This window comes from Chionomys nivalis, chromosome 12 (genome assembly GCF_950005125.1).
Source record: "Chionomys nivalis chromosome 12, mChiNiv1.1, whole genome shotgun sequence".
Taxonomy (NCBI): domain Eukaryota; kingdom Metazoa; phylum Chordata; class Mammalia; order Rodentia; family Cricetidae; genus Chionomys; species Chionomys nivalis.
This window is the reverse complement of record NC_080097.1, coordinates 16,440,846-16,466,756: the sequence shown is the minus strand read 5'-3', so window position 1 is coordinate 16,466,756 and position 25,911 is coordinate 16,440,846. Positions and strand designations below refer to the sequence as shown.

The 25,911-nt window shown below is 41.7% G+C and overlaps 1 protein-coding gene across 8 annotated transcripts in view; it reads left to right on the top strand.

The window, feature by feature from the left end:
* Positions 1-25,911, top strand: part of LOC130884656 (SLAIN motif-containing protein 1) — a 192,383-nt gene that overhangs the window by 165,171 nt on the left and 1,301 nt on the right. For 3 of the 8 annotated variants that reach the window (XM_057785822.1, XM_057785820.1, XM_057785823.1), the window contains 5 exons: positions 7,800-7,949; positions 8,970-9,119; positions 11,629-11,970; positions 20,363-20,518; positions 24,834-25,116. In XM_057785822.1, the coding sequence (XP_057641805.1) occupies positions 7,800-7,949; positions 8,970-9,119; positions 11,629-11,970; positions 20,363-20,518; positions 24,834-25,116 (1,081 nt within the window). Of the gene's footprint in view, positions 1-7,799; positions 7,950-8,969; positions 9,120-11,628; positions 11,971-20,362; positions 20,519-24,833; positions 25,117-25,911 lie in introns of those variants that run through there. The other 5 variants (XR_009058104.1, XR_009058105.1, XR_009058102.1 and 2 more) reach the window with 3 other exon arrangements.

The following is a 25,911-nucleotide window of genomic DNA, read 5'->3' as shown; positions in this document are numbered from 1 at the left end:
AATACACGAGCCTATGGTGGACAATTTTATTCAAACCATCACCATTTCCCTAGGTAGGTTTTGAGCCAATGCATGTTGACTGCCGGAGGCTCACACACAGCTCGGTACTTTGTGAGCAAACCAAAAACATCTATAGAATTGCTGGATAAGGTAAAAAGTATGACTTTCATTTTAAGAAGGCTCTATGTTTAAGTCACTAAAAAGACAAAGGGAAAAATTCCTAGAGGTACTTTATTCATCACCTTGTTTTTAGAATATTTTCCTCAGAGGGTAGACTATGTTTGCTACAACTCTCTGGAGCTTTCCGTTTAAGAAATGCATGGTAGTGTGATGACCATATGCATGGCTCACTTCCATATTGTACACCATGGTCTTATTGCTGTCCCACAGACTTGCTTGTTTCCAAACAAGAGCACACTAGCTTGAGGATACTGGTGTAATTTGCTCGACTCTAGAAACTAGCCCATGTCAAGATATCTCCGTTTAGATCTCTGCCCATTTTTAATTGGGTGTAACATGATTAATTAAAAACCCAGAGACAGAAATTGGGGTTCAACATGAAGGTCAGAAAAGCAAAACATCCAGCTGCTGACTCTGACTTCTACCTCAGTCTGAAATGGCCATCCTGCTTCCAGGAATCTCAGGATGAGACTGTGAGAGCCGTCTTCTCCCGTCTTATATTCCTCTCTAGTGCTGGGATTGAAGGCGTGCACCACTACTGCCCAGTTTCTATGGCAAACTAGTGTGACTACAGGGACTAAAGGTGTGTGTCACCACTGCCTGGTCTGTAAGGCTGATCAGTGCAGCTGTTTTGCTCTCTGAACTTCAGACAAGCTTTATTTATTAAAATATAAATGAAACATCACTACAGTTGGGTTATTTGTTTTCTTGATATCTAGTTTCCTGAGGTCTTTATATATTTTGGATATTAGCCCTCTATCACATGTGTAGTTGGTAAAAATTATTTTCCCTTTCTATATGTGGCTGCTTTGTCTGAATGATGGTGTCCTTTGCCATGCAGAAGCTTCTCAGTTTCATGAGGTTCCATTTATTAATTGTTGCTAATTAGCCCATTCTAATGGTGCTCTGTTCAGAAATTCTTTTCCTGTGCCAGTGTGTTCAACACTGTTCCCTACTTTCTCTTCTTTAGAGTTTGGTGTGTCTAGTTTTATGTTGAGGTCTTTGATCTATCTGGAGTCAAATTCTGTGCAGGGAGGTAAGTATGAATCCATCTGTATTCTTCTACATGCAGACATCCAGTTTGACCAATACCATTTGTTGAAGATACTCTCTTTTGTTCACTGTACACTTTTGGCCTCATAATAGAAAAACAAAACAAAACAGGTGTCCATTGGTGTGTGGATTTGTGTCTGAGTCTTCAGTCCAGTCCAGTAGACCAACGTGTCTGTTTTTGTACCAACAGTATGGTGTTTTGCTACTATGGTTCTGTAGTACAATTGAAATCAGGTATGGTGAAACCCCCAGAAGTTTATTTTTCAAGACTGCTTTAGCTGTCCTGGGTTTTTGTGTTCCTACCTGAAACTAAGAATTGTCCTATCAAGATCTGTGAGGAATTGTATTAGAATTTTTGATGGGGATTGTGCTGAATCTGTAGATTGCCTTTGGTAGGACGGCAGTTTTTACTTTGTTAATCCTACTGATCCATGAGCATAGGAGAGCTTACAATCTTCTGATAGCTTCTTCAGTTTCTTTCTTTAGTGATGTGATGTTTTTTTATCATACAAGTGTTTCACTTGCTTGGTTAGATATACCCCAAGATATTTTATATCATTTGAAGCTATTGTGGAAAGTGTTGTTGTCCTGATTTCTTTCTTAGTCCATTTTTCCTTAGTTTATAGGAAACCTACTGGGTTTTGTGACTTAATATCCAGCTACTTTGCTGTGTTTATCAGCTGTAAGGGTTTTCTGGTGGAATTGTTAAGGTCAATTATGTGTACTATCATATCATCTGCAAATAAAGATACTTTGACATCTTCCTTTCCATTGTGTATCCCTGTGATTTCCTTCAGTCTCTTATTGCTCTAGCTAAGACTTCAAGTACTATATTGAATAGCTATGGAAACAGTAGACATCCTTGACTGTAGCTTTCTCTGACCAGCTAGGCCCTCTGCAACCCAGCTAGATTAGCACATGACTCTGGTGGCTGGCTCCACCCTCCTTGGCCTAACCAGCTCAGCTTCTCCTAACCATTGCATCTCTGGGAAGCAGCTGTGTCCAAGCTACAGCAAATGTTTCTAACTGGTTTACCAACCCAGTAGTATGCAGGCTGTTCAAGTACTCAACTGTCTTAAAAGGGGCCATGTCTCTGTATGCCACAAGACAGAGGTCACCCAGAAGCTGTGTCTGACTATCTAACTCCATGTTCAATTTTTTTTTAAAGCTTTTTCAGGCCCTATGTGAATTCATGTGCCATGACCCCACCCCTGCCATGGCCCCGCCCCTGCCATGGCCTTGCCCCTGCCATGTCTTCTGTTGGAACCTCTACTTCCTGTCTGAGCTTTGTTCTGACTGCACTATCCAATTCCCTGCCTGTCTGCTTCTCTTCTGTTATAGCTGCTATTTAGGAATTAGAGTGGGAGGGAGGGTGAACATCTCCCGTATTTTCTTCCTCTCAGTGTCTGTAGCATCTGGTCCTTTCTAGTGTGATAGTGAGTGCCTACACAAGTGAGGGAGAAATGAATTTTACAAAGCAGGTGGGAGCATAGGGTTGGGCATACTTCCCAGTGTGAGTGGGGAGCAGGAGAGTCTGCAGCCTGTGTCTATGAGAGATTCAGCAGCCGCTAGGAACTGACCTGTGTTGGTTTCTGTATCTCTTGGCAAATACTGAATGGCTCTGAATGTGTTTTGTAAATATTACGGTCTGTATCATTATGTAGGCTTCCCTCCTCCCTCCCTCCCTCCCTCCCGCCCTCCCTCTCTCCAGCCCTCCCTCTCCTCCCTCCCCTCCCTCCCCTCCCTTCTCCTGCCCTCCCTCCCCTCCTGCCTCTCAGAGTCACACAGGACTTTGCCTACAAAGTTTGACATGACAGTTGGCCAGCACCACAAGGCAAAAACCATAGGAAATGACAGAGATTATACGTATAGCTATTTGAGAAGAGAGACCATGAACTAAAAGATAGAAGGTCATTCCGTACTTAGAAAACGAGTCTGTGTAAAGTTTAGTAAAATTTGCTGATAGAGTTTTTACTAAAATGCCTGTATTTGCACCACAAATCCTACCCACCTGGAGCCACACTGACGCTAGGTCACCTGCTTTCTTTAAGGGGTCCCTAGGATACTGCTGCGGTAAGAGTTGGCACAGTGTCTGCACATTGCGTGTTACTGCAGTGAGGGGGGCAGGGACAGATATCACGGCTATGCTCAGAATAAACGTGAAGCACTGAGAGACACCCTTGGAGAGATCAAAGGTCTGTCCTCCAGGGCTTCTTCACCTGATTAAACAACACAGATGCCTTGTAATGGACAGCAGTGTGTGTGTGTGTGTGTGTGTGTGTGTGTGCGTGTGCGTGTATGTGTGTGTGTGTGCGCGCGCGCGTGTGTGTCTGTGTGTGCGTGTGTGTGTGTGAATCCTTTGAACAGGACTGAAGTTTTGAACTTGTGAGAATTTTGGAAGATGTTGACTTCAAGATTGAGGAAACCCTCTTAGCCTTTGGTGTGATTTGCGGCCAACTAGTTTGTTCTTTCTTTTTAACTGGCCAGCCCAGACAGTGACTCCCTGCTAATTTTTGCAGGTTTGTTTCCCCAGTCACAGATCCTCACCATTAACAAGATAAAAATCGTTAACAGCGAGTCACAAGATTAATTCTGGTTAAGTTCAGTGATATAGTTGTTGTGTTCTACAGGCTTTTCCCCTCACTGAATCTATTGCTGGCTTGAAATGTCTTGTTATACTTACCTCTGTCGTCAGAGACGTTAAGGAACTGCATAAAATACTGTAGCTGTTAAACCAGGACTGGTATGATAGTTTTAAAGTCAAGAGATATGAGTCCGTTTCCCATTTTTAACATTATTAGTGTGTGCCGTCAGCTGCTCCATTCCCTAACGGCTTAGGAGCTTCTAGCGACGCTTCTCTCCATGTGAGAGAAAACGTGAAAACAGCTGTCTAGGGCATTTGACGGCATTAGTTGCTCCCTTTGTTATTGATGTGTGTGGGTGGGGTGGCTCTGTGATTATATGCCGTGTGTGCATTTGTAAAACCGTGGAGGCCAGAAGAGGACATCAGATCCGCTGGTGCAGGAGATAGGGGTGTTGTGAGCCCCTGGGCCCTCAAGCTCAGGTCCTCAGGAAGAGCAGCCCCCGCACTGTCCCCCTGCACTCTTCCCCCACACTGTCTCTCTAGCCATGTATGTCTTGGTTTTTGAAGTCCCAGCTTTGTGTAGAGCCGACCTCTGGAGGATCATCACAGAGACTTTAATTAGATCATGTTTTTCTTTCATGTGAATTAGGTTACATTGATTCTTCAGTTTGATTTTGACAATGTGCACAGACTTGTATGCAATAAAATCTGAATCGTCCCTGTATTTTTGTATGTTTAGGCAAAGCTGATTGAAGGAAGGTAGGACTATCCATGTTTCTGGAAACTTCTTTCTCACCCACACAATAATTCTTTGGGGGTGGGAGGCAAAACCTGTAAGTTCTTTCTGAAAGTGACCATTGTCCACCATCCTCCTGTGATTGTCTTTCTGTCATCTCTGGAAGACTCACCTAGGAATTTTTTTTGTAGTTATGTACAATAAGGTAGAAAAATAATTTCGTAAATATCCATTTTTTAAGTTTAAAAACTCTCGTGATGCACAGAAAATAAATAAGCCAATGACTAAGTACATCTGACTTTTTCTCCAAAGAGTTTAAATTGAATGAAAAGCACAGCCCATAGCATCTCCATTTTTTTTCTCACAGATAAACCTTTCCTCACAGTAGTGGTAAAGGAAAATTGTAGTGGAGTTTGTCATCCATTCTCTGCCCTGGTAAGATTGTCTTCCTCCTCTTAGGGTCATTTTGGCCATCTTTGAGTATCCGACAAGTTAACATCTTCATACTAAGACAGTCAGCTCTGCTAGCTGGGTGTAATGGCATCCGTCTGTAATCCCAGCACGTTACCCATAGAAGCAGGATCTCAGGAGTCAAAGCCAGCCTCAGCTACGTAGTAAGTTTGAGGCCAGTGTGTGCTGTATGAGAAAGAACAGACAAAAGAAATCCCAAAGTTAAAAAAATAAGAAAAATTAATTGAATGAAGACATAAACTGCCCCTTTTAAATGCCCTGTTTGTTAGTTACATGTAAAAGTCTCTGTTGCAGCTCTTCAGCTCCACAGAGAGGAGCTAGGAGGAAGCCTCCCTTCCGCCTGCCCCTTGCTCCCTTTCCCTCCCCTCCCCATCACAGCCTTGGGCACTAATAGAGCAACATTGTTTGGAGAAATTCTGTCTACAATAATTCTACTCCCTCTCCCTAAATGCCAATTGCTTGCTGAAGAACAATCCAGAATGCTCTTTCTTGCAATAGATGCTATTTGTGTTCTTAGCTGGGGTCTTGCTGTTATAGCCACAATAACTGTGCCATTGTGTGGGGAGGCTGGGTCACTGTAGTTATTGTGCAGAATTACGAACGTTGTTTACTTGTGATCTGTTGTCCCCTGCATCTGTGGGTGAGAACACGAAGTCATTGTAGTTTGCCTGGCGAGGAATCAAACTCCTATAAAATACCATTGTCTGTTAAGAAAGTTAGCCGTCACAAAGAACTATTGACTTTGCCTTTTCAGTGTAGAATTTGTAACGGCAGATACCCAGTAATAGAGACTGGAGATTGTAAGGCCAGCTACCTGTGTGTGTGTGCTGCGTATTCTCTGCAGTTCTGCAATATATCTGGGGTCAAGTCAGAGCCAAGGTTCCTAGGGTCCCTGTCCATTCTGACACAGAGCGAGAATTGCTGAAGCACAGACACGCAGGTTGACTAGGGGCATGAAGGACCCATGTCAGTTAGGACCAGATCTCATGGTACTGTCTCCTAGGCAACCTGAGGATTCTGAATGTTATTGTAAATATAGTTGCTTTGTTGCCTTTTTTTTTTTTTTTTTTTTACCTATGTAGAAAATAAAGCCACATTTATATAGTTGAAGTCACATCCAAAGACTCTGGACTGAAGGAAGAGGAAGCAGTGTGCTTTTTAAAATGACTTTGGTGGGATTTTCAAGGCCCTGCAGAATCCTGGTGTTACAGCTCAGCGTTTGCGTGACTCTCCACATCCACCATTTCTCCCCATCCGCTGGCCGCATTGAGCAATTTTCAGCCTTGGGTGGGTGCTCATTAGCGCCCACCTTAGAAAGGCCCCGGGAATGCCCTTCAAAGTTGTCAAATGTTTAGGCTGACTCTGTTTCTCCCTTCTTTCTGGGTCTGAATAATCAATCGCCTCTGGGAAAGTAAACTCTGACCATTGTAGTGGCTTGCCTGCCGTGGCGATGACTCTGGAAATGTTTGTGGCTCAACCAGGGTTTTATCATGTGGGGTCTTCTTTTTCATGAGCTTAAAATTAACAAGGAGGAGGTAATTTTGAGGGAAAGAAACCAGTTAGGATGCTGTGTGTAATAACCGAAGAATTCAACGGTGTGTTGATGGTTGGCACAATTCCTTTACAGCTTTTCAATTTCACATCAAAATATCAATAAGGCAATGATAGTCTTCCTTTAAAAATTGCATGCAGGCCGGGCGATGGTGGCGCACGCCTTTAATCCCAGCACTTGGGAGGCCGAAGCAGGCGGATCTCTGTGAGTTCGAGACCAGCCTGGTCTACGGAGCTAGTTCCAGGACAGGCTCCAAAGCCACAGAGAAACCCTGTCTCGAAAAAAAAACCAAAAAAAAAAAAAAAAAAAATTGCATGCACACTGTTTGTTCTTTGCAGAAAGTCTGTAGAGTCTTATAAAAGAAAGGCCATCACGGGTCATCTCGGCCACTGCCATCTAAGTTTGCTGTCATGATGTGTTGGTGGGGACAAATTTCTATGGCGTGTGGACCCCTTCACCAAAGCTCATCTGAAACGCAAGGGCATTGGAACACAGCAGGCCTTATGAGTTTGTTTTGCAATCCAAATACAATTTTATATATAAAATTAAAAAATAGATTTATCAAATTTGTGTGAGTGTTTTTCTGCATGTGTCTGTGTGTGTCACGAGCATGCCTGGTGCTCACAGAGGTCAGAAACTCTTCAGACTTGGCGTTAAGAATGACAGTGAGCCACCGTGGGGGCACTGGAAACACAGGGTCTCTACCAGAGCAGCAAGTGCTCTTAATTGCTGAGCCGTCTCTCCAGACACATTTATATAAAATTCTTTTATCAGTGTGTTCTTAAATTAACTGCATTGAAGTGAACAAAGCAATTGTTTAGGGCTCTAAATGGTCAATATTAAGAACAAGTCCTCAAACTTCTAGAAACTTCAAGTTTTTATTCTTGCTTTGACCTTTTGGTATTGTTTTTGATCAAAAAACACTTAATTTTTATTGGGAAATGGAAATTTTTTCTGATGTATAAGTTTGAGTTTTCCCTTTTATACACTCATATTGACTTTCATCGGACTGAGACAGATTTGCTGTTTCTCAGTGGTTCTGTGAATGGGGCCTTACTCAGAAATGGCCCGATTTTTCACATTTTCCCTTGGATAAATGGAAGTTGGTTAAAATATGAAAAGTTGCTTTGTTTTCCTTCCTTAAAACAATGTCCTTTTGTCCCTCTGATGGACCAGCACCTGCCTGTGTGGAACTAACCTCTGTGTGTTTGCTTCTGTGACAGCGAGCCGATGGCGGAGCCTCTTCTCCTCACCTGCCTCCCTGGCTTTCCCCTATAGTCCTGTTGCGAGACTCAGCCCTTATAGCAATGGCATTAGCACTCCCAGCTCCTCTAAAACCTCCAACAAAGCAATACTAACACCCGAAAGAACAGGTAATATTTCAACTTCCTGACCAGCTGCTTGCTTTGCTACTTAAGTCACGAAATGCGACTCACAGCATCTGCCTTGGGGATCCCGAGAGTGACCTGGTGTCATCGAGGCGATGCCACACGCTTACTCTGGGAAGCGAGCACATACATCCGTGTGCTCGCCTACTGCTTGGTCTCAGCCATGCTTGGTAGGCCATCTGCCCTCTTTAGCAAATGCCCAGCATGGATGGGTTGTGAACACAGTTTAGGTAGTTTTGTACGGATTTTAAAGTCACGTGACTTTATGTCATTTTCTAAACAGTCTGTCTTTTCTGTTAGCATTTTAAATCCTGGCTTCAGGAGAAGGAATGGTTATATTGGATTTTCACAAGATTGGTCTCACGGTTGCCTTTCTTGTCTCAGCACTGGTGCGAATCTGACCCACAACGCTCTTTCATCTGGCTTGCTCTTGCTTGCTTCATTTATCTTAACCTATGGATTACTTTTTACTGGGTCTCAGCAAGATGCCCGTGATTACTTACTGCTCTAAATTATGACGTGTGTATGTTTTTACATAAATGTGTCTTTTATGCGTGACCTTTTCCATAAATGACACTACTGTGTCTGCCCACTAAAAATGGACTAGTGTTAAATTTAATCGTGAAATATATAATCAGCTGTTGCCAGAGACATATTCATTTGATTATCAGTTAAAAGTGTGCATTGTGTGTATATATTTATATACATATGTATGCATGTATGTATACTCAAACGCCACACCCTTAGATTTGGGCATTAATTTTTTAGTAGACAGTACAGGATGATTATGTTTTCTTTCTATAAGTTGTATTTTAAAAGAGAAAACAGTAAATTACTTCATACTTAGGAATTATGAATATGTAAGATGTATTTATTGTTTGTCAAATGGCAACATGTCAGTATTTTTGTGATATCATGTAAACAAAAGTGCCACTTGTATATGAATTATAGCACATGCATGCTTACCATTTTCCTAAATAATAACACATTTCCTTTGTGTTTTAGGTTACCCCTCCAGGGGCTCCCCTCTCAGTCCCCAGTCGTCCATTGACAGTGAGCTGAGTACTTCAGAGCTGGAAGATGATTCTATATCCATGGGATATAAGTTACAGGACCTCACTGATGTTCAGATCATGGCTCGCCTGCAAGAAGAGAGTATGTTCTTTCTAATCAAGGGGCATGAGGTTTCCACTGAGACTATCAGTGATGGGTGGAGTCAGGCACTCAACTGGATTCTGTGTTCTGTGTCACCTTCCTCTGTGGCTGGAAGAGTTCCATGTCCAAGGGCTGAAGAATATTGTAGGCGCTCAGCATACTCTCAGGGTCGCACTGATTCTTGGAGACCATGGGCATTCTTGAACATTTCTCTCAGAGCAGTAGAAGTATGTGTTCACATAAAAATCTATACACACACACATTCTCAGCATCTGTGTTTGCAATAGTCTCTGTCAGTTACTTTTCTCTTGTTGTGGTCAAACAACATAACCACAGGCAACTTAAGGAAAAGAGAATTTACTTTGCCAATAGTTCTAGAGGGTTGAGAGCCCATCATGGTTTGATGGAGGCATGGCAGCAAGCAGCAGGCATGGTGGCAGGAGAAAGAAGCTGGGAGATCACATCTTCGGCAACAAACTGGAAGCAGAGAGTGAACTGGATTGGGACACGGTTATGAACTCTCAAGGCTTCCTCTCCAGCAGGGTTCACAGCTCCTAAATGTCCCCAGACAGAGCCTCCAATGGTGACCGAGTATCCAAATGCCTGAGCCTAGGGAAGACACTTCTTCATTCCACCAGTCTCTAACCAGACTGTGTTTAGATGCCCTTCAGCAATGAGTGGTTAAATAAGGGTGGTCTGTCCATACCACGGAATAGTACTCATCCACAGCCAGGAGCAAACTGTAGAGAAGACATCTCGGGTGGGCTCTAGGGAATCGTAAAAGTGAAGGCAAGATACACAAGAGATGATATGCAGTGTGATGCCGTGTGTATACCATTTTGAAATGATAGAACTTTAGAAATGCAGTACGTTGGTGGATGGGGGTGGGGCTGGGGTCTTGGAAAGGAGAGGGCGGCAGATGTGCTTCTAAAGGGTAACACAAAGGATTTCCATGGTATGGAACTGTTCTGTTCTGTATACATTTTGAATGGCATAAAAGCGTGTAGCTAGTAAATTTATAAATAATTTAATATTAACCTGTACATATATAAGGAAATGAAAAACTGAATAAAATGAGTAGATTATATCACTGTTAATACGTTATTATGTTAGTCCATAAATTTGCAAAAACTGTTGGGAGCTTGGTGAAGTTCTAGTATTATTTCCTGGAACTTTGTGGGGCTCTGTAGTGATCTTTAAAAAGTTCAATTAAAATGCCTTAGTGTGCTCCACGGTAAATAACCGAGGGGCTTCTAGAAATGGAGCACTTTATTAAGTGTCAGTGCGAAGTACTCCAGAAGCACTGGTACTATATGTCAAGGGCACGACAAGATATACATCACAGAAACGGGCACAGCTTGTTTTCAGATTGTCTTTTCAGGCCAATATAGTGGAAATAGTTAAACATACACATTTCTTACTTTTACAATTAGTCAAGAGTACTATGAAAAACTAGGTGATATTTACGGAGGCTTTACCAAGATATATGTTGAAGATCAAGGTGATTATTTTGTATCATTAATAGTAAATTTAAGTGCTCAGTCTAAGCGTGGAAAATGATTGGATGTCAGTTTCAGTCAGCTATTAAGTAATCCCAAAGAGATAGACAATGTTAAATACTGAAAAAGTTGCAGATTTTTTTTAAGTCATTTTGAAGATGACCTAAGACCACTGAAACATTAAAATGTGACCAAACTTTGAAGGAAATACTAGCTAGTAACAAAAGAATACAGGAGTGGGTGGCCTTGCCAGGCAATGTTTGCACCCTAGGTTCTAGAGGGCGCAAGTTCCTTACTCTGTCAGGGATTAGTTTCTTTGTAATTGTTCTAATCACAGGGAACTATAATTATAGTGAAGATTTCTTCCTAATTCTATTTTTCTAACTATTTCCAAACTTTAAAGGGGATAATTTGGAGACTTGTGTGGGTAGCTGATGTGGGATTTTCCTCTGTACCATTGATTAATAAAGAAACTGCTTTGGACCTATAGCAAGGCAGAACTTAGGTAGGCAGGGAAAGCTAGGTTGAATGCTGGGAGAAAGAAGGGTGGAGTCAGGGAGAAGCCATGTAGCTCTCACTAGAGACAGACGCCGAAACTTTACCAGGTAAGCCACAGTCACGTGACGATACACAGATTAGTGGATATGGTTTAAATTAATATGTAAGATTTAGCCAATAAGAAGCTAGAGCTAATGGGCCAGTGATTTAATTAATATAGTTTCTGTGTGATGGGGGCTGAGCAGGGGACCAACAAGTGGCTCTTTCCTCCTAGAGGTAGTGATGTCTGCAGTCATGGCAGGTAGGTCTGCCCTTCACTGGAGGGGGGAATATATATATTTTTTTCACTGTTGACTGATCTAACGTTAGATATGTGTTTGGTAGATAAATGTATGTTTTTGTTTGTGTTGAAGGGGGAGATTTAATAACTTGAAACAAATTATGGTGAACACTTGTTTGAGCAATTATTGTCATTTTTTAAAATAAAAACATGAATTGTTTGTTTCAACCAGGTCTCAGGCAAGACTATGCTTCCACATCAGCGTCCGTGTCCAGACACAGCTCCAGTGTGTCACTGAGTTCAGGAAAAAAAGGGACATGTAGCGATCAAGAATACGACCGGTACAGCTTGGAGGATGAGGAAGAATTTGATCATTTGCCACCACCTCAGCCTCGCCTTCCGAGGTGTTCGCCTTTCCAAAGAGGAATTCCCCACTCACAGACTTTTTCCAGCATCCGTGATTGTAGGAGGAGCCCCAGTTCCCAGTATTTTCCTTCAAATAATTTCCAGCAGCCACAGTATTATTCACCTCAAGCCCAAACTCCAGATCAGCAACCAAATAGGACCAACGGAGGTAGGTTGTGTCATACCGTCAACACATTGTTGGCAGGTGTTTCTTAGATCTAACTTCATCCTTATCAGTTTGGTCTAAATTTACATCTAAAATTGACCCTCTTCTAGTTATGTCTCAGCTTTATAGATTTCTGACTTCAGGAAGACTACCATGATGATCCCACCTCATAATCACACTGAGATGTGGAGACCTTTTTGTGTATTTGTGTGTGCACAGCGCGCACACACACGCATGCACATGCATTCGCTTAGAGGTCAATGGCTGTTGGCTTCATTAATGATTCTCCCTCTTATTTTTTGAGACCAGGTATCCCACTGAATCTGGAACTTGCTGCTGTGGCTATACTGGCTGGTAGACAGACCCTGATGTATCTGTTTGCTTTCCTAGAGCTGAGATTATAGGAATTCTTTTTATTTGGGTGCTGGCAGATCTGAACTCAGGTTCTCATGCTTTGTGATGCCTGCCTTTTACTGACTGAGCCATCTCTCCAGCCCCTGAGTGTGGAAATCTTTATGTTGCTGTTTGTCCTACTGTTTGTAGGGAGCCAGTATTGTGCAGCCTGAGGACTTCATGGCTGAGCTCCATGTAGTTGAAGGCCTCGTGTTGCGTTGATAACATCAGTAGCCTCTTACTGTGGTCTTTAGCACAGACTGAGAGGAAGTGTTGACAATAAGGCTCTGCTCTTGCACACTTGGACTAGGGGGAGTCTATTAAAGCAGACTTCAGATGCCTAACTTTAAGTTAATATCTGTGAAGCAGTAGGATTGGAGAGATGGGGCTATGTGGCATGTCAATGAAAAGTTCATCTGTAGTGTCAGTGTGATGGGGTATAATTCTCTTTCATATTCTTTTTTTTTTTTTACAATTTTCTTTCTCATATTCCAAGAAATTAGACTCTGTGACTACTAAGAACCACAGAGAGAACATCCATGTGATGTCCTAAGGCTGGTGTGTGTGTGTATGTGTGCGTGTGTACGTGTATGCATGCACACGTGTGTGTATGTGTGTGTATTTATGATCAGCTAGAAGGTCCATGCAGAGCCTAGGAAACTGGAAGAAACTACTTAACTGCTTTGAACCTATATAGTTAGAGCCTTTATCAAAGCCTACCATTTCTCAAAGTCTAGAAGTAAACAATTAATATTTGTAAATGTCACCAGGGTGACTACAAATTGGATTACTGATCAGATGTTACACATTTTAGTTTTTATAGTTTCTTCTGCCATACTTGTGTTATTCTGCAAACCGGAAGTTCATCTGAAAGTATTTAAAGCATTATATTCTGAGTTTCTCTCTTGAGAGTCTCAGATTTTAAGTGTAAGATCTGGCTAAAGAAAGTCATAACAGTTAATACCGTAAAGCTCTGAATGGCAGCCAGATGGTGCTACGTTCTCCATGTTTACTGGACACAGTGTCATAGTTTAAAGGTGTTTTCCAGCACCGCAGTTGAGTTTGTGGTCTCAGGAAATGCTTCCCAGATTTCACTTCAGAATTACTGGTTTCTTCTTGATCACTGCTAATTAGCACCAGCTGACCAGCATCAAGTACCCCAGCAAAGCACGGCTTCATTTTGGTAGTCCTGATATCTTGTTAATCACAGCTGATTCTTAATCCCCAGCTAACCAGAACTAAAAATTGTTAATTCAAAATAACAAATGGCCCCAAAAGAATCTTCAAGCTTCCCTCTGAAACTTCACAAACCAGAGCTCCATCCTCTGTACTGCTCTCAACATTCTTCTCCCAAGTTCCCACAGAACACAAAGACCTCTTAACACTCAATAGCTCTTCTGACCCAAAGTCCCAAAGTCCTTCCACAGTCCTCCCTGAAACATAGTCATGTCTGTCACAGCAATACCCTGCTCCTGGGACCAGTTATTCTTGGTTAGGGTTTCTATTGATGTGAAACACCTGACCAAAAGGCAACTTGGGGAGGAAAGAGTTTATTTGGCTTACACTTCCACACTATAATCCATCACAGAAGGAAGTCAGGACAGGAACTCAAGCAGTTTCGGAATCTGGAGGCAGAAGCTGATACAGAGGTCGCAGAGGGGAGCTGCTTACTGCCTTGCTTCACAAGGCTTGCTCAGCTTGTTTGCTTATAAAACTCAGGACACCAGCCCAGGGATGGCACTGCCCACCATGACCTGGGCCCTCCCCAGTGATGATCACCAATTGAGAAAATGCCTTAAAGCTGGATCTCATCAAGGCATCTCCTCTACTGAGGCTTCTTCCTCTCTGATGACTCTAGCTTAAATCAAGTTGACACCCAAACAACTGGTATCGTCACTGGGATTGGTCCCTTCCATGCCGCTGCTTGTCCTACCTTAGAAAAGGGATAACCCTTTGATCAAACACCATTCGGAAAGGATTAGGTTTACCTGAAGCCCACGCTACGATGCTGCTCACAGGCAAACAGGCACGTACTCCATCCAGGGTCTGGTTGTGGTAGTTTTCAGGTTCTGCATGCGAGGGGGCAGGGAATGCAAAGGTAATTTTCCAAACGTGCTTCTGATGAATCTGCTTTATGGCTAAGAGCACGGGCTCTGAAGTCAGTGGAGCCTGAGTTCCAGTCCTGCCTTCCCACACAGCCTGTCCACGCTGAAGTTTCTCAGGTCACTGAGCTTTGGTTTTCTAAGCTGCAAAGCGAAGCAGAGATAACATGTGACTTTCAGAAAACATCTCTGTAATTTCCCATCAAGCCATCTGGTGTCTCTCCCAACTTTAATATGTTATGAGGAATAAATTAAATAATAAATATTACATTGCCTGGAGTAGATGTGCTGAATAAAATTTCTCTCCCAGTCCACCTACACTTTTTTGAACATTTTTAAAACATATGGCTCAGATATCTGAGCCTCCGTTTGTTACCATAGAATGTCATTTGAATCAACTTATGAAAGAAAAATGGTAACTTTGAGAATATCCAGTGTTCTTCTCAACTCCTAAAACAATATCAGTGGGAGGGGATAATTATTAGCTATTGGTTCTATTTTTAAAAACAATAAAAAGTTTAAAAGAGGACATGACGTTGGGATCCTGGAGTAACCTGGAGCAGGGAAGGGAGGAGTAGACATTATAAAGAAACATTGTGTACAGGTATAAAGTTTTCAAACAATAAGATGTTATTTTTAAAATGTACTGAATTTTGTATAATTATTGTGATGAAGTATATGTCACTCATACTAAACCCAACTGGCATGGTAGCACACACCTTTAATTCTAGCACTGGGGAGGAGGCGGGTGGATAAATAAGTTCAAGACCAGCTTGGTCTATGATGCGTTCTAGGCCAGCCACACCTACATAGTGAGACTCTGTCTCAAACAAAACCACAACCTTAGCAAAACAAACCCATTTAAAATGGTAGAAATAGATTTTTTTTTTTAAATCGGTTTCTCAAGACAGGGTTTCTCTGTAGCTTTGGGGCCTGTCCTGGAACTACCTCTTGTAGACCAGGCTGACCTCGAACTCACAGAGATCTGCCAATCTCTGCCCCCCAAGTGCTGGGATTAAAGGCGTGCACCACCATTGCCTGACAAGAAATAGATTTTTTTCTGTATGGAAAAATGATTTATAATTTTTTTTTACATTTTCTCTGCTCCCCTCCCTTTTTCTCCCCATCCCCTTCAACCCTCTCCCTTGGTGTCCATGCTCCGAATTTATTCAGGCGATCCTGTCTTTTTCTACTTCCCACATAGATTAGATCCATGTATGTCTCTCTTAGAGTCCTCATTGTTGTCTAGGTTCTCGGGGATTGTGAATTGTAGGCTGGTTTTGTTTGTTTGTTTGTTTGTTTTTTGTTTGGTTTTTTTTTTTGCTTTATGTTCAAAAACCACTTATGATGAGTACATATGATATTTGTCTTTCTGGGTATGGGTTGCCTCACTCAGTGTTCATAGCAGCATTGTTTGTCATAGCCAGAACCTGAAAACAACCTAAATGCCCTTGATTGAAGAATGGATAAGGAAAATGTGGTACATTTACACAATGGAGTACTACACAGCAGAAAAAAATGACATCTTGAAATTTGCAGGCAAATGGGTGGAGCTAGAAAACATCATATAGGAATAGATTTGTAAAACATTGTTTTTGTGACTCGTACACTGTCTAGTTTCAAAAGTGAGAGCTTGCAAAGAAAGGTTCTTCGTGCTTTTTTGGGGAATAATTGAGTTGGGACTTGTTTGTCAGACAGTAAATGCTTCATTAGATAACAGAAGTAACTAACCTTAGTAGATTCTTTCCCACCTGTACTCTTTCGGGGTTTGGGGGTGGGATGCAGTCATTGGTAGCACAGTGACCTTCCGTGGGGAAGGAGGAGGCCTGTGTTGGCAGGTGAAACTACTGTCTCCTTGACTCCTGGGTTGTCTATGCTCCACAGAAGGCTGAGTTTTGCTGCCCCTAACCATGAGCATCTGAATTCTATTCTCAGTTTCTTTCTTCTGCTGTTTATTGGCCCTTGAAGATAAAATCTCTGATTTCTTAGGAAGATGGAATTAGGACATTGCTTTTTAGTCCTTGGACTTTAAAGTGTCTGAGTACATTCCAGATTGTTTGCCAGTGAAGTGAACCATACTTCCTGATGGTCTGATTCAACCACAGGCCACAGCTCAGCCTACAGTGTCCTAAGGATTTGTATTCAGACAGCTTATTAGTAAGGGCATATTTCAGGATTATGGAGTTAGGAAATTGGCTTGGTACCCAAATATGAGTAAAGACTGCTTCTAAAGATCAGTGTGTCTGGATTAATGGAGATTAGCCACACATGATGTATGTCCCTTATCTGGATCATGGTTTGGAGGGAATGTAATAAAGGGCATTCTTGAAATATTTGGAAGATTTTTGCTTATGAATTATGATGCTCCTGTGTTTAAATGTGATAACAAGTATTGTGATTCTATAGACATTTCTTCCTCTTAGGAGATCCAGATGCATTTAGGGTTAAAGTATCAAGAGGGTCTGAAGCTTTCATACAGTTGGAAGTCGGCAAATGTACGCGTTACGATGAGCTAACTATGGCAGACTAGAAAGAGCTGATAGCTCCAGGAGGAAACATGCATGTGCTCATGGTATAGACTCTCATTGCTGTGTGTAAGACTTATGGGAGATTTTTGCAAATAAATGCATTTAAGTTTGTTTTAGTTAATTAGCAATTAATTAATTAATACTACTGGGAATGCAACCTAGGGCCCGACCTGTGCTAGACAAACCGTTCTACCGTTGAGCCACAGTATCGACTCCTGGAATTAAAATTTCAAAAAGTAGAAGCTCAATTTTCTAATAAACAGTATATGATTGTTTCCCTCTGCTTCTGTGCTATCTAAAATAATATATAGTGAAGATAGTCTCATATTGATGTGGGTTCTTCTTCCCACCAGTTTGGTGATGTTCAAGAGACCTCGCTGTGGGTTTTTTTTTTTTTAATGTCTTGCTTTTATCACATACTCTGCATACACACACACACAGCCTTTGTTGACTATTTTAAGTGCCTGCTGTATGGGGCTGGGACCTTTAATAGAAATGGGAAGATATAAGACATACTATTAAAAATAGACCTCTCATAGGGTTGGGTGTGAGGGCCATTGATAAAATGCGTGCTGCACTTGAGAAGCCTTGGGCTTATTCTTGACTCTGGGGGTCAGGGGAAGCCTCAAGACGGTGGTCTTCCCTGAATCTGAGGTTTGTTTTCTGTGCTTTGTTACCCTGTTTACTGAGTTCAGAAGATAGTAAGTGGAAAGCATCAGAAGTGGATTGTGCTGGCTAGTTTTAGTACCTGGAGAGGAGGGAGCCTAGATCGAGAAAATGCCTCCATAAGTTGGGCTATAGGGCCAGATGGTGACATATTCCTTTAATCCCTGCATTGGGAGGCAGAGGCAGGTGGATCACTGAGTTTGAGGCCAGCCTGCTTTGCAGAGCTAATTCCAGGACAGCTGGGACTACAGACAAACCCTATTTTGAAAAAACAAAGAGGGAGAATAGGCCTGTGGGCACACCTGTAGAGTATTTTCTTAGTGATTGATGGGGGAAGGTCCACCCCATTGTGGGCGGGGCCACCCCTGAGTCCTGGATTCTATGTATGGTGCCTCTCCATGGTCTCTGCATCGGTTCCCGCCTCCAGGTTCCTACCCTGTTTGAGTTCCTGTTCTGACCTTCCTTCCATGATGAACAGTGATGTGGAGGTGTAAGCTGAATAAACCCCGTCCTCCCTAACTTGCTTTTAGTCATGGTGTTTCATCACAGCAATAGCAACCCTGACTAAGACATAAACGATAGGTTTTAAATAACTTTTATTATCGACTTGCTTCTAAACTTTTATCGATCCTTTATTATAGGTATGAATGTGCAAGAAAAACAGTATGTATGTTCTGGAACTATCTATGGTTTTAGATGGCTGGGATATTGGAAGGAATCCTCTGAGAGCAGTAGGAAATGACTATAATGAAAAAAGCAACCACCACAAGACAGGAGATTCTATGGCAGGTGGCGGGGAGGTGGGAGCAGCAGGTTCCCCAGCCAGCAGGTGTGTAGAAGAGCCCCTCTGTGAAGCAGGAGTTGAATATATTCTTATTGTATTAACGCGGGTTTGCAGGTTGACTTAACTACTTTCCAAAATCCCTTATTGTACATATGTATTATGTAATGTACTTTTTACACTTGCTTGATTATCTGTCGGTTTCTAGACTACACCAAAGAGCAAACTGTTGATAGACAGACGTAGAGTTGGTGAATATAAGCAGTGAAGATGGTGTGGTATATCTGGGGAGAAATATGAAGTGCTCTGGCTTGATTTTCAGTGCATCGTGAGGAGTCAAGTACTTCATTGGTTTCTGATTTAGCTTGAAAAAAAAAGTGACCATGAGACTGTCCTGTTATGCATACTCCACTGTATATTAGAGTATATTTTGTGGAGATAATTCTTAACAGATTTTAGTGAAGAAAGGAATTACAGCAAATTTAGGCATTACCATGTTTGTGATCTTCCAAAATTTCAGCTCTACTCTACTTTTCAAAATGTTATTTGTGAATATTTAATTTCCTTCACTTTGGAGAAACTGAATTTAAGTTCATGTTAATTTTTTTGTCTAGGATTGATAATGGAACAAAAGATAAGAAGTGCTGGTTTAAACCATAAGTTCAGTGAGATTTAGAAACTGGTGGGCTCATTCATTTGGTATCCCTAGTGTATATAGACTACTTGGCATTTAGTCTCTACACCCTAAGTATTTCTTCTGTTCATTACTTCCGTCCATGGAAGGAAGAAATGGTCCAAGTGGAGGGACCACTAAGAGAGTTCTCCCCTGTCATTGGGACGGCCGAATGGCAGGAATGGGGCATCGGGAGATAAGTCTTGTGTCTGTTGAGCCTATAATCTGGAGACCTCATCTGGCCCTTGTTCAGAATGTTAGGCTTTGGGATTGCGATAAAATGGATTGGAAGTAGAGCTGAGCTCGGTGTGTCCTCGTGTTCTAGAAAACTGCGGCAGGGTCCCTGGAAACCAATGAAGTGGATTGTGTGGAAATGGTGACAGAAAGGGGCCGTGACCTGTGTGGTGGTGGCGGGCTTGATGAATATTAGAACTGACAGGATCTGGGGTCTGGAGTCCAGAAGGAGGGGAGTAGGCCAAGCTGAAATGGAAAGCGATGAAGTTCAGTTTAGTGCTTGGCCCCGGGTTGGCCTCAATGGCCAGATGTACCACATGGGTGGTAATGGGGCAGGCGGAGGTTCAGTAAAGAACCAATTACCTTCAAAAGATGTTTGGCACTTTCAAATCTGAGCCAGGCTGTTTATGTGTAACTCTCTGTCACCTCCTGGTGGCAGAAAACTCACCTACCAGGAAAGAACAAAATCAGGCCATTCAGTCTTTTGGTCTTTCCCTGGAGTGTGCAAACCGGTTGCATACTGGGAGGGTTAACACTTTGAAGAAGTTAATGCAACTTGTGGCCATCCTAAGACAGTTTAGATTGCAATTTAAAGGAGGAGGGGAATTTTATTAATTTACTCCATTTTGACGTGTTAGCAAAAGATTTAGTAAGTGTTTGTTTTGAATCTCATATTATTTTTTAAATTAGCATGTGCCTTTATTTTTAGTGATTTTATTTCTAAATGACTCCAAGGTTATTTCTAACCTTATCTGATGTAGTGTTGCACGCTTACTGAGTATAACAAACAGCAAATTGATTGGGACAGCGTGTTTTCTCTTGTCAACAATGTATCGGTTAGAATTTTCTAGGGCATATATTGCCCTTACCAGAGGTCAGTTCTTAGTCTGTTTGCTATTTTCTCTGTGCCACTGATCAAAATGACAGTTTTACTTATTTACTTTTGAAAGCACATGTTCTGATTGGAGGGGCATTCATGTGTGGTTTTTAACTTAAGAAAAATCCGTTCTTCTTTTAGATAAGCTACGAAGAAGTATGCCTAACCTGGCCCGGACACCAAGCACCGCCGCAGTCAGCAGCAACCTTAGCTCTCCCGTGACCGTGAGGAGCAGTCAGAGTTTTGACTCCAGCTTGCATGGAGCTGGAAGTGGAATCTCAAGGGTACCATCCTGCAGTAAGTGTAACCCAGTGATGGAGCTGATGATTCTAATTAGTCATAACACCAGTAAGAAAAACTTAGTTTTCCATTGTTTTTTTTTTTTTTTCACTTAGGCACATGAGAGAGGCTTTTCTCCATCTTATAACTTAGTTTTCACTATAATCAATCAGTGTTTCCTCCAGGGTTCATGTTGCCAGTTGCTACTACTAATAAATTATAAGGTACCTTCACACCCCAGGATAGCAGACCTACAAAGTAATCACGAGTTTTATCATTATGCAAACCTCTTACCCATGCAGACTCTCATCTTTTGGTCAGTCAGTCTGTCAATTTTATTAGAGAGAAGCACTCTAGTTTGGTCCAGCCGTTACTTCGGTCACATTATTTTTTAATCATTCTGAGCATTTCCCTCCAAAGATCATCTATTTTAGTATGTCTAAGGTACTTTGTATCTCCTCCATTCCAGTGTACCATAGGGTCGTCGCTCAAGGTCTGTCTTCCCCGTCAATGAGCAATGTAATGTGAATACTAGTGTGTGCTTTCCACCCCTGTGAGGATGCAGTGGTTCCAGGTGGTGGTCCCATCCCTACACAGGAGAGGTTGAGTCTTATACTAACACAGGAAGGGGACTGGGTAATCTTCACATATCCCTAAGAGGTCCGTGGAGTGTGCAGAATGTGCTGGCGATGCGTTTGCTTATCGGGTAGTTTTTAAACCCTCCTCTCTCAAGTCCAGTTTTGGATTCCAGATTATTTCCCAGCATGCAGCTGCCTTTCATTTCTTGATGTCCTAGTTCCTAACACCAAAATGACTGCATTTGTTCTGTGTAAGGAACTGTGCTAGCTGGATTAGAGACGTTGTCTTGCTTAAGCTTCCAACAGCTCTGTGAGGTTGTTTCTGTTATCATTCCCATTTTGATGATGAGAAACAGCTTCAAATTAAGTGAAGCAGTAATTTAGCCGGAGATGGGCAGGCAGGAAGTAAAGACTCAAACTCAGTTCTGCTGGGGTTTATGCTTTCAGTTGCCAGGATGCTGGGCTCTCACAGGCTGCTCTCCTCCTTTTGGTCTTTCTTCTGTTTTTCTTTTCTTCATGGCATAGCCTAAACACCTCATCCTTTGGAAAGTCCGTATTGCTTTATTGGCGATGCTAACACATGCTCCTGAATACTGTAGAAGGAAGATGGGTAGATTTTGGACCACCTCTCTTACTCAGTGTACAGGCTGTATTTCTGCAACCTAGAAATCGAGAATGAAAAATCCCAAGATCTGAAACTTTTGCAGGCTGTGTGATACCTCAAGTGGAAAATTCTATACTGTGAAACCGTTTCCTATAAATTTGCAATGTTGTATAGAATCAATATTAAGTTATGTGCATATAAATGAATTTTGGGTTTAGACTTTGGTCATCAGCAATATGAGCATTTCTGTTGCTGTACCTGAGGGAGGCAATTTAAAAGGAAGAAAGATGTGTTTAGTTCATGTTTTCAGAGGAACTTTTTGGTCTGTGACTGGTGGCTCTATTGTTTTGTGCCTAAGACAAGGGAGATGTTAACGAACACGTGGTGAAGGTGGCTGCCCAGTTCACATTGGCAAGGACACAGAAGACAAACAGGGAGAGGCCACACTCCTTCAGTGACCTACCCCATGACCTGCCTCTTCCACTCACAAGTCCTAAAATTTCTGTCAAATTCAAATATAGCAATCAAGCCTTTGACACCTATGCCTGTGGGTACCCTTTCGTATTTGAACGACAGTATTTTGCCCCTGGCCAGCTCTTGTTCATTTGGTAATACAAAAGATTTTTAACCTATCTCCATGAATTCCCATGGTCTTCACAGTTCTTAAAGTGCTCAGAGCTCCAAGTTCAAAGTCCCCTCACGACCTAAGCCATGTCATTGAATCTGTGGGTCACTTTTGGGTGTGTTGGTGCATGTTTAGTGTTCTGCATAACATAAAATAGTCTCTCATTGATTTCTATCTTTGGTAATTTGAGAGACTTTTCACATCTCTCAAATTAATCTTACTTCCAAGTATTTAATTATTATTATTATTATTTTTTGCAAATAGTATTTTACTTCAAATTTAGCTTCTTCTAGTTTCCTGGTGTATTAATTTCCTTGTTTCTATGAAAAGAACACAATTAAGGATGGGAGCGTTATCTTGGCTCACAAATTGAGAGTGCAGCCTATCATGGGAGGAAGGCATGGAACAGGTGGCCGGTCACATTACATCTGCACAGGGAGGGGAATGCTGGTACTCAGCCAGCCACCCTCTTTCTCTGCTGCCCAGGACCCAGCCAATAGGATGGCGCTGCCCATGTTTAGAATAGGTCTTTCCTCCTCAATTAAACCTTTCTAGAAAAATGCTCATTAATACACTAGATGTGTTTCCATGGTGATTCTAGACTGTTTAAGTTGACAGGGAAGAGCAACTGTCACAGATGACATTTAGAATATAGTTGATCTTTGTGTTTTGATTTTATATACAGGGACCTGGCTGAATTCACTTACCCTAACAGTTGAGGTACTCTATATATACCCAGACTAGTCGTTCACATTATCAACAAAACATAATGGAGAATGTTTGGTCTTCTGTCATCAGGATAACAGATAATTATGACATTACATATCATAGCATGTGGTGTTCCCATTCACATAATAATGGGGTAAAGGAATCCAGACGCAAAAAGGAACATAGCATGTGATTCCGATGTCGAACTGGTCAGAGGGTGATGAGGGAAGGGAATGTGTTATCTTTGGAGGTAATTCCCTGGGAGGCAGCGTGGCCATCTGTCAGGACTTAGTGAAGCTGTGTGTCTTGAGATGGGGACACTAATGTGTTCCCTGTAGAAAGTCACCAACATATGTGTGTTTATCATACATAGTCCTTTAAAGGAAGTTGAGCCAGATTCACATATTGTGTTTTAATTAACAGAACTTTTTCCATTTAAAATCTATTAACAAAATTTTTTTGCATGAAGGCTAAACTGTGCCTCTTCATCCTTAGAGAAAAGGAGCACAAACTTAAATATTTCTGCCTGTTTATTGCTCTTGACTGTAAAATGATCCCCAATGTTGAGAAAAACTTAAGGCTTGTTACTCAGGTCACTTGCTTCGTTTTACAGATTTTTGCCACTGCTACAAATGTCAAAATCGTGCTTTTTTAATTAAGTGGTTACTAAGGGCTTTAGATACGAAGGCTTTAAGCAACTTTAATAAATTTAGTTTTCAGATAAACCCTGAGATAGTGTCATAATGAATGCTACTTAAGGAATGTGCCTACAAACATCACCCCTGACTTCCTCAATAATTAAAGCTATTAAATTGTCCCCATGTTTTGTTTTCACGAGGCTATCCTCAGAGCAACTATCAAGAAATGCTAATGGGGCCTGGAGAGATGGCTCAATTGTTGAGAGCACTTCCTGTTTGTCTAGTAGACACAGTCCCCAGCATCCACATCAGGTGGCTTATAGCCATCTGGCGCACACTCACTGGCGTGCACACACACACACACACACACACACACAAATAAATAAATAAATAACAGCTCTTAAAAGGAATCTTAATAATTTCTAAGCAAACACAAATTTGTCTGAAATAATTCAGAGTCTCTTAAATTTTCTAGAAGGAAAAACATTGTGTGTAGAATTGCCTTCTAAATATTCAGCTGACCTTTGAGCAGCACAGATTTGATCTGAGCAGGTCCTCTTATATGTCATTTTTTTTTCATAATATTTGAAAAAATTTTGAATAAGCTTGCAGGTAAATATTGCAATTTAGAAAAATTGAGAAAATTGAAAAGAATATGTAATTAATACATAAAATAAAGATAGATGCTATTCTATTTTTAGTATTTAATAATAAATATTTTCAAATCTGTTATAAACAGTTGAAGTTATAATTTACGTACACACTTATAGACTGTACGCAACCCCATATGCCAGGGAAACTCAAACAAATATAAAGTTCCATTAAATCCTAATTATTTTAAGTATAATCTGAGAATGTTAATTGATAAGGCTTTGTGTTAATGTGGGGATACTGATGTAAGTTTGGGGAAATCACAAGTTACGACGTAGTTTTTGCCCTTCATGTTATTCATGGGTCATCTGTATTTAGGCATAGTGTTGCGGAAAGACAGAATGGGAGACCTTCATCGGAGGAATTTCCCTAATGTGTGTGCATGTGCACATGTGTGTGCGCGCATGCTTGTTTAGAACCTGTCCATCACTTACCTTAAGACAGTATGGGTTCCTCTGGTTGTGAATAAAGCACACCTAACTGGGAGGCGGTTGAGAGTCCTTCACACAGCTTTCCTTTTCTCCCGCAGTCCCATCACCAGGGCAGATTCAGCACAGAGTTCACAGCGTGGGGCATTTCCCGGTGCCTGTCCGACAGCCCCTGAAAGCCACAGCCTACGTGAGTCCAACCGTTCAAGGCAGCAGCAGCGTGCCTTCGTCCAACAGCATGCAGCTGTATGGCAGCACGGGAATCCCTACTCCCAACAAAGCTGCAGCGTCTGGGATCCTGGGCCGCAGTGCCCTTCCAAGACCTTCACTGGCAATAAATGGGAGCAACCTGCCTCGGAGCAAAATTGCACAACCTGTCAGAAGGTAAGAATAACTTCAGGTGTAGTTTATTTAGTTCAGATAGCTTTCTATACTTGGACATTCAGAATGTATCCAGGTCAGCCTCACTTTTCTCTGGCTAAGTTTAACCATAGGTCACTCTCCTTAACGGCTCACCCTGGGTCTCTCTTTCTCAGTTAGATCTCTGTGTAGTCAGACTCCCCTTTCTCCCACCTCATCCTTGTCCCTCGACCCATCCATAGAGCTTTCGTTCCTCTGCCCTGAGTTCGATTCCTCCCGCCTCAGGTCTGTGCTCACGGCGATGCCTCTTTGTCCAAGGTTTGAAACATCTTAATTTCATTCATTAGGAACTTGGTCAGTTTGTATCGGTAAATTCCAGATGACTCAGGGAAGTTTTTTTTTTTCTCAGCTTAAAATTCCTTCTAAGGGTACATTTTAGACAAGGGTGGTGATAGTAAATCATGGCTCATTTTCCATGCAGATATGTACCATGTTTATGACTGGACAGAATTATGTGACTTGTATAGTCATTGTTGGGGACCTCCATTTTTTTTCCTGAAGAAAAAAATACACACACACACACACACACACACACACACACACACCTTGAAGGAGGAAGATTTCTACTCTTAGTACTATCAGAGCGTATGAGAGGGTCTGTTTCCTTCAAACTTGAGAAAACATTGGGTTTTTCAAATTTATCTTTTCAATATTTTTCAAGCTCTTTGCTACTACGAAAGAATCTTTATTTCAAATGCTAACAATTTGTGCCTGAGCTTATATATCTAATCAAGTTGCTCTATGTTTTAAACTGCCTTT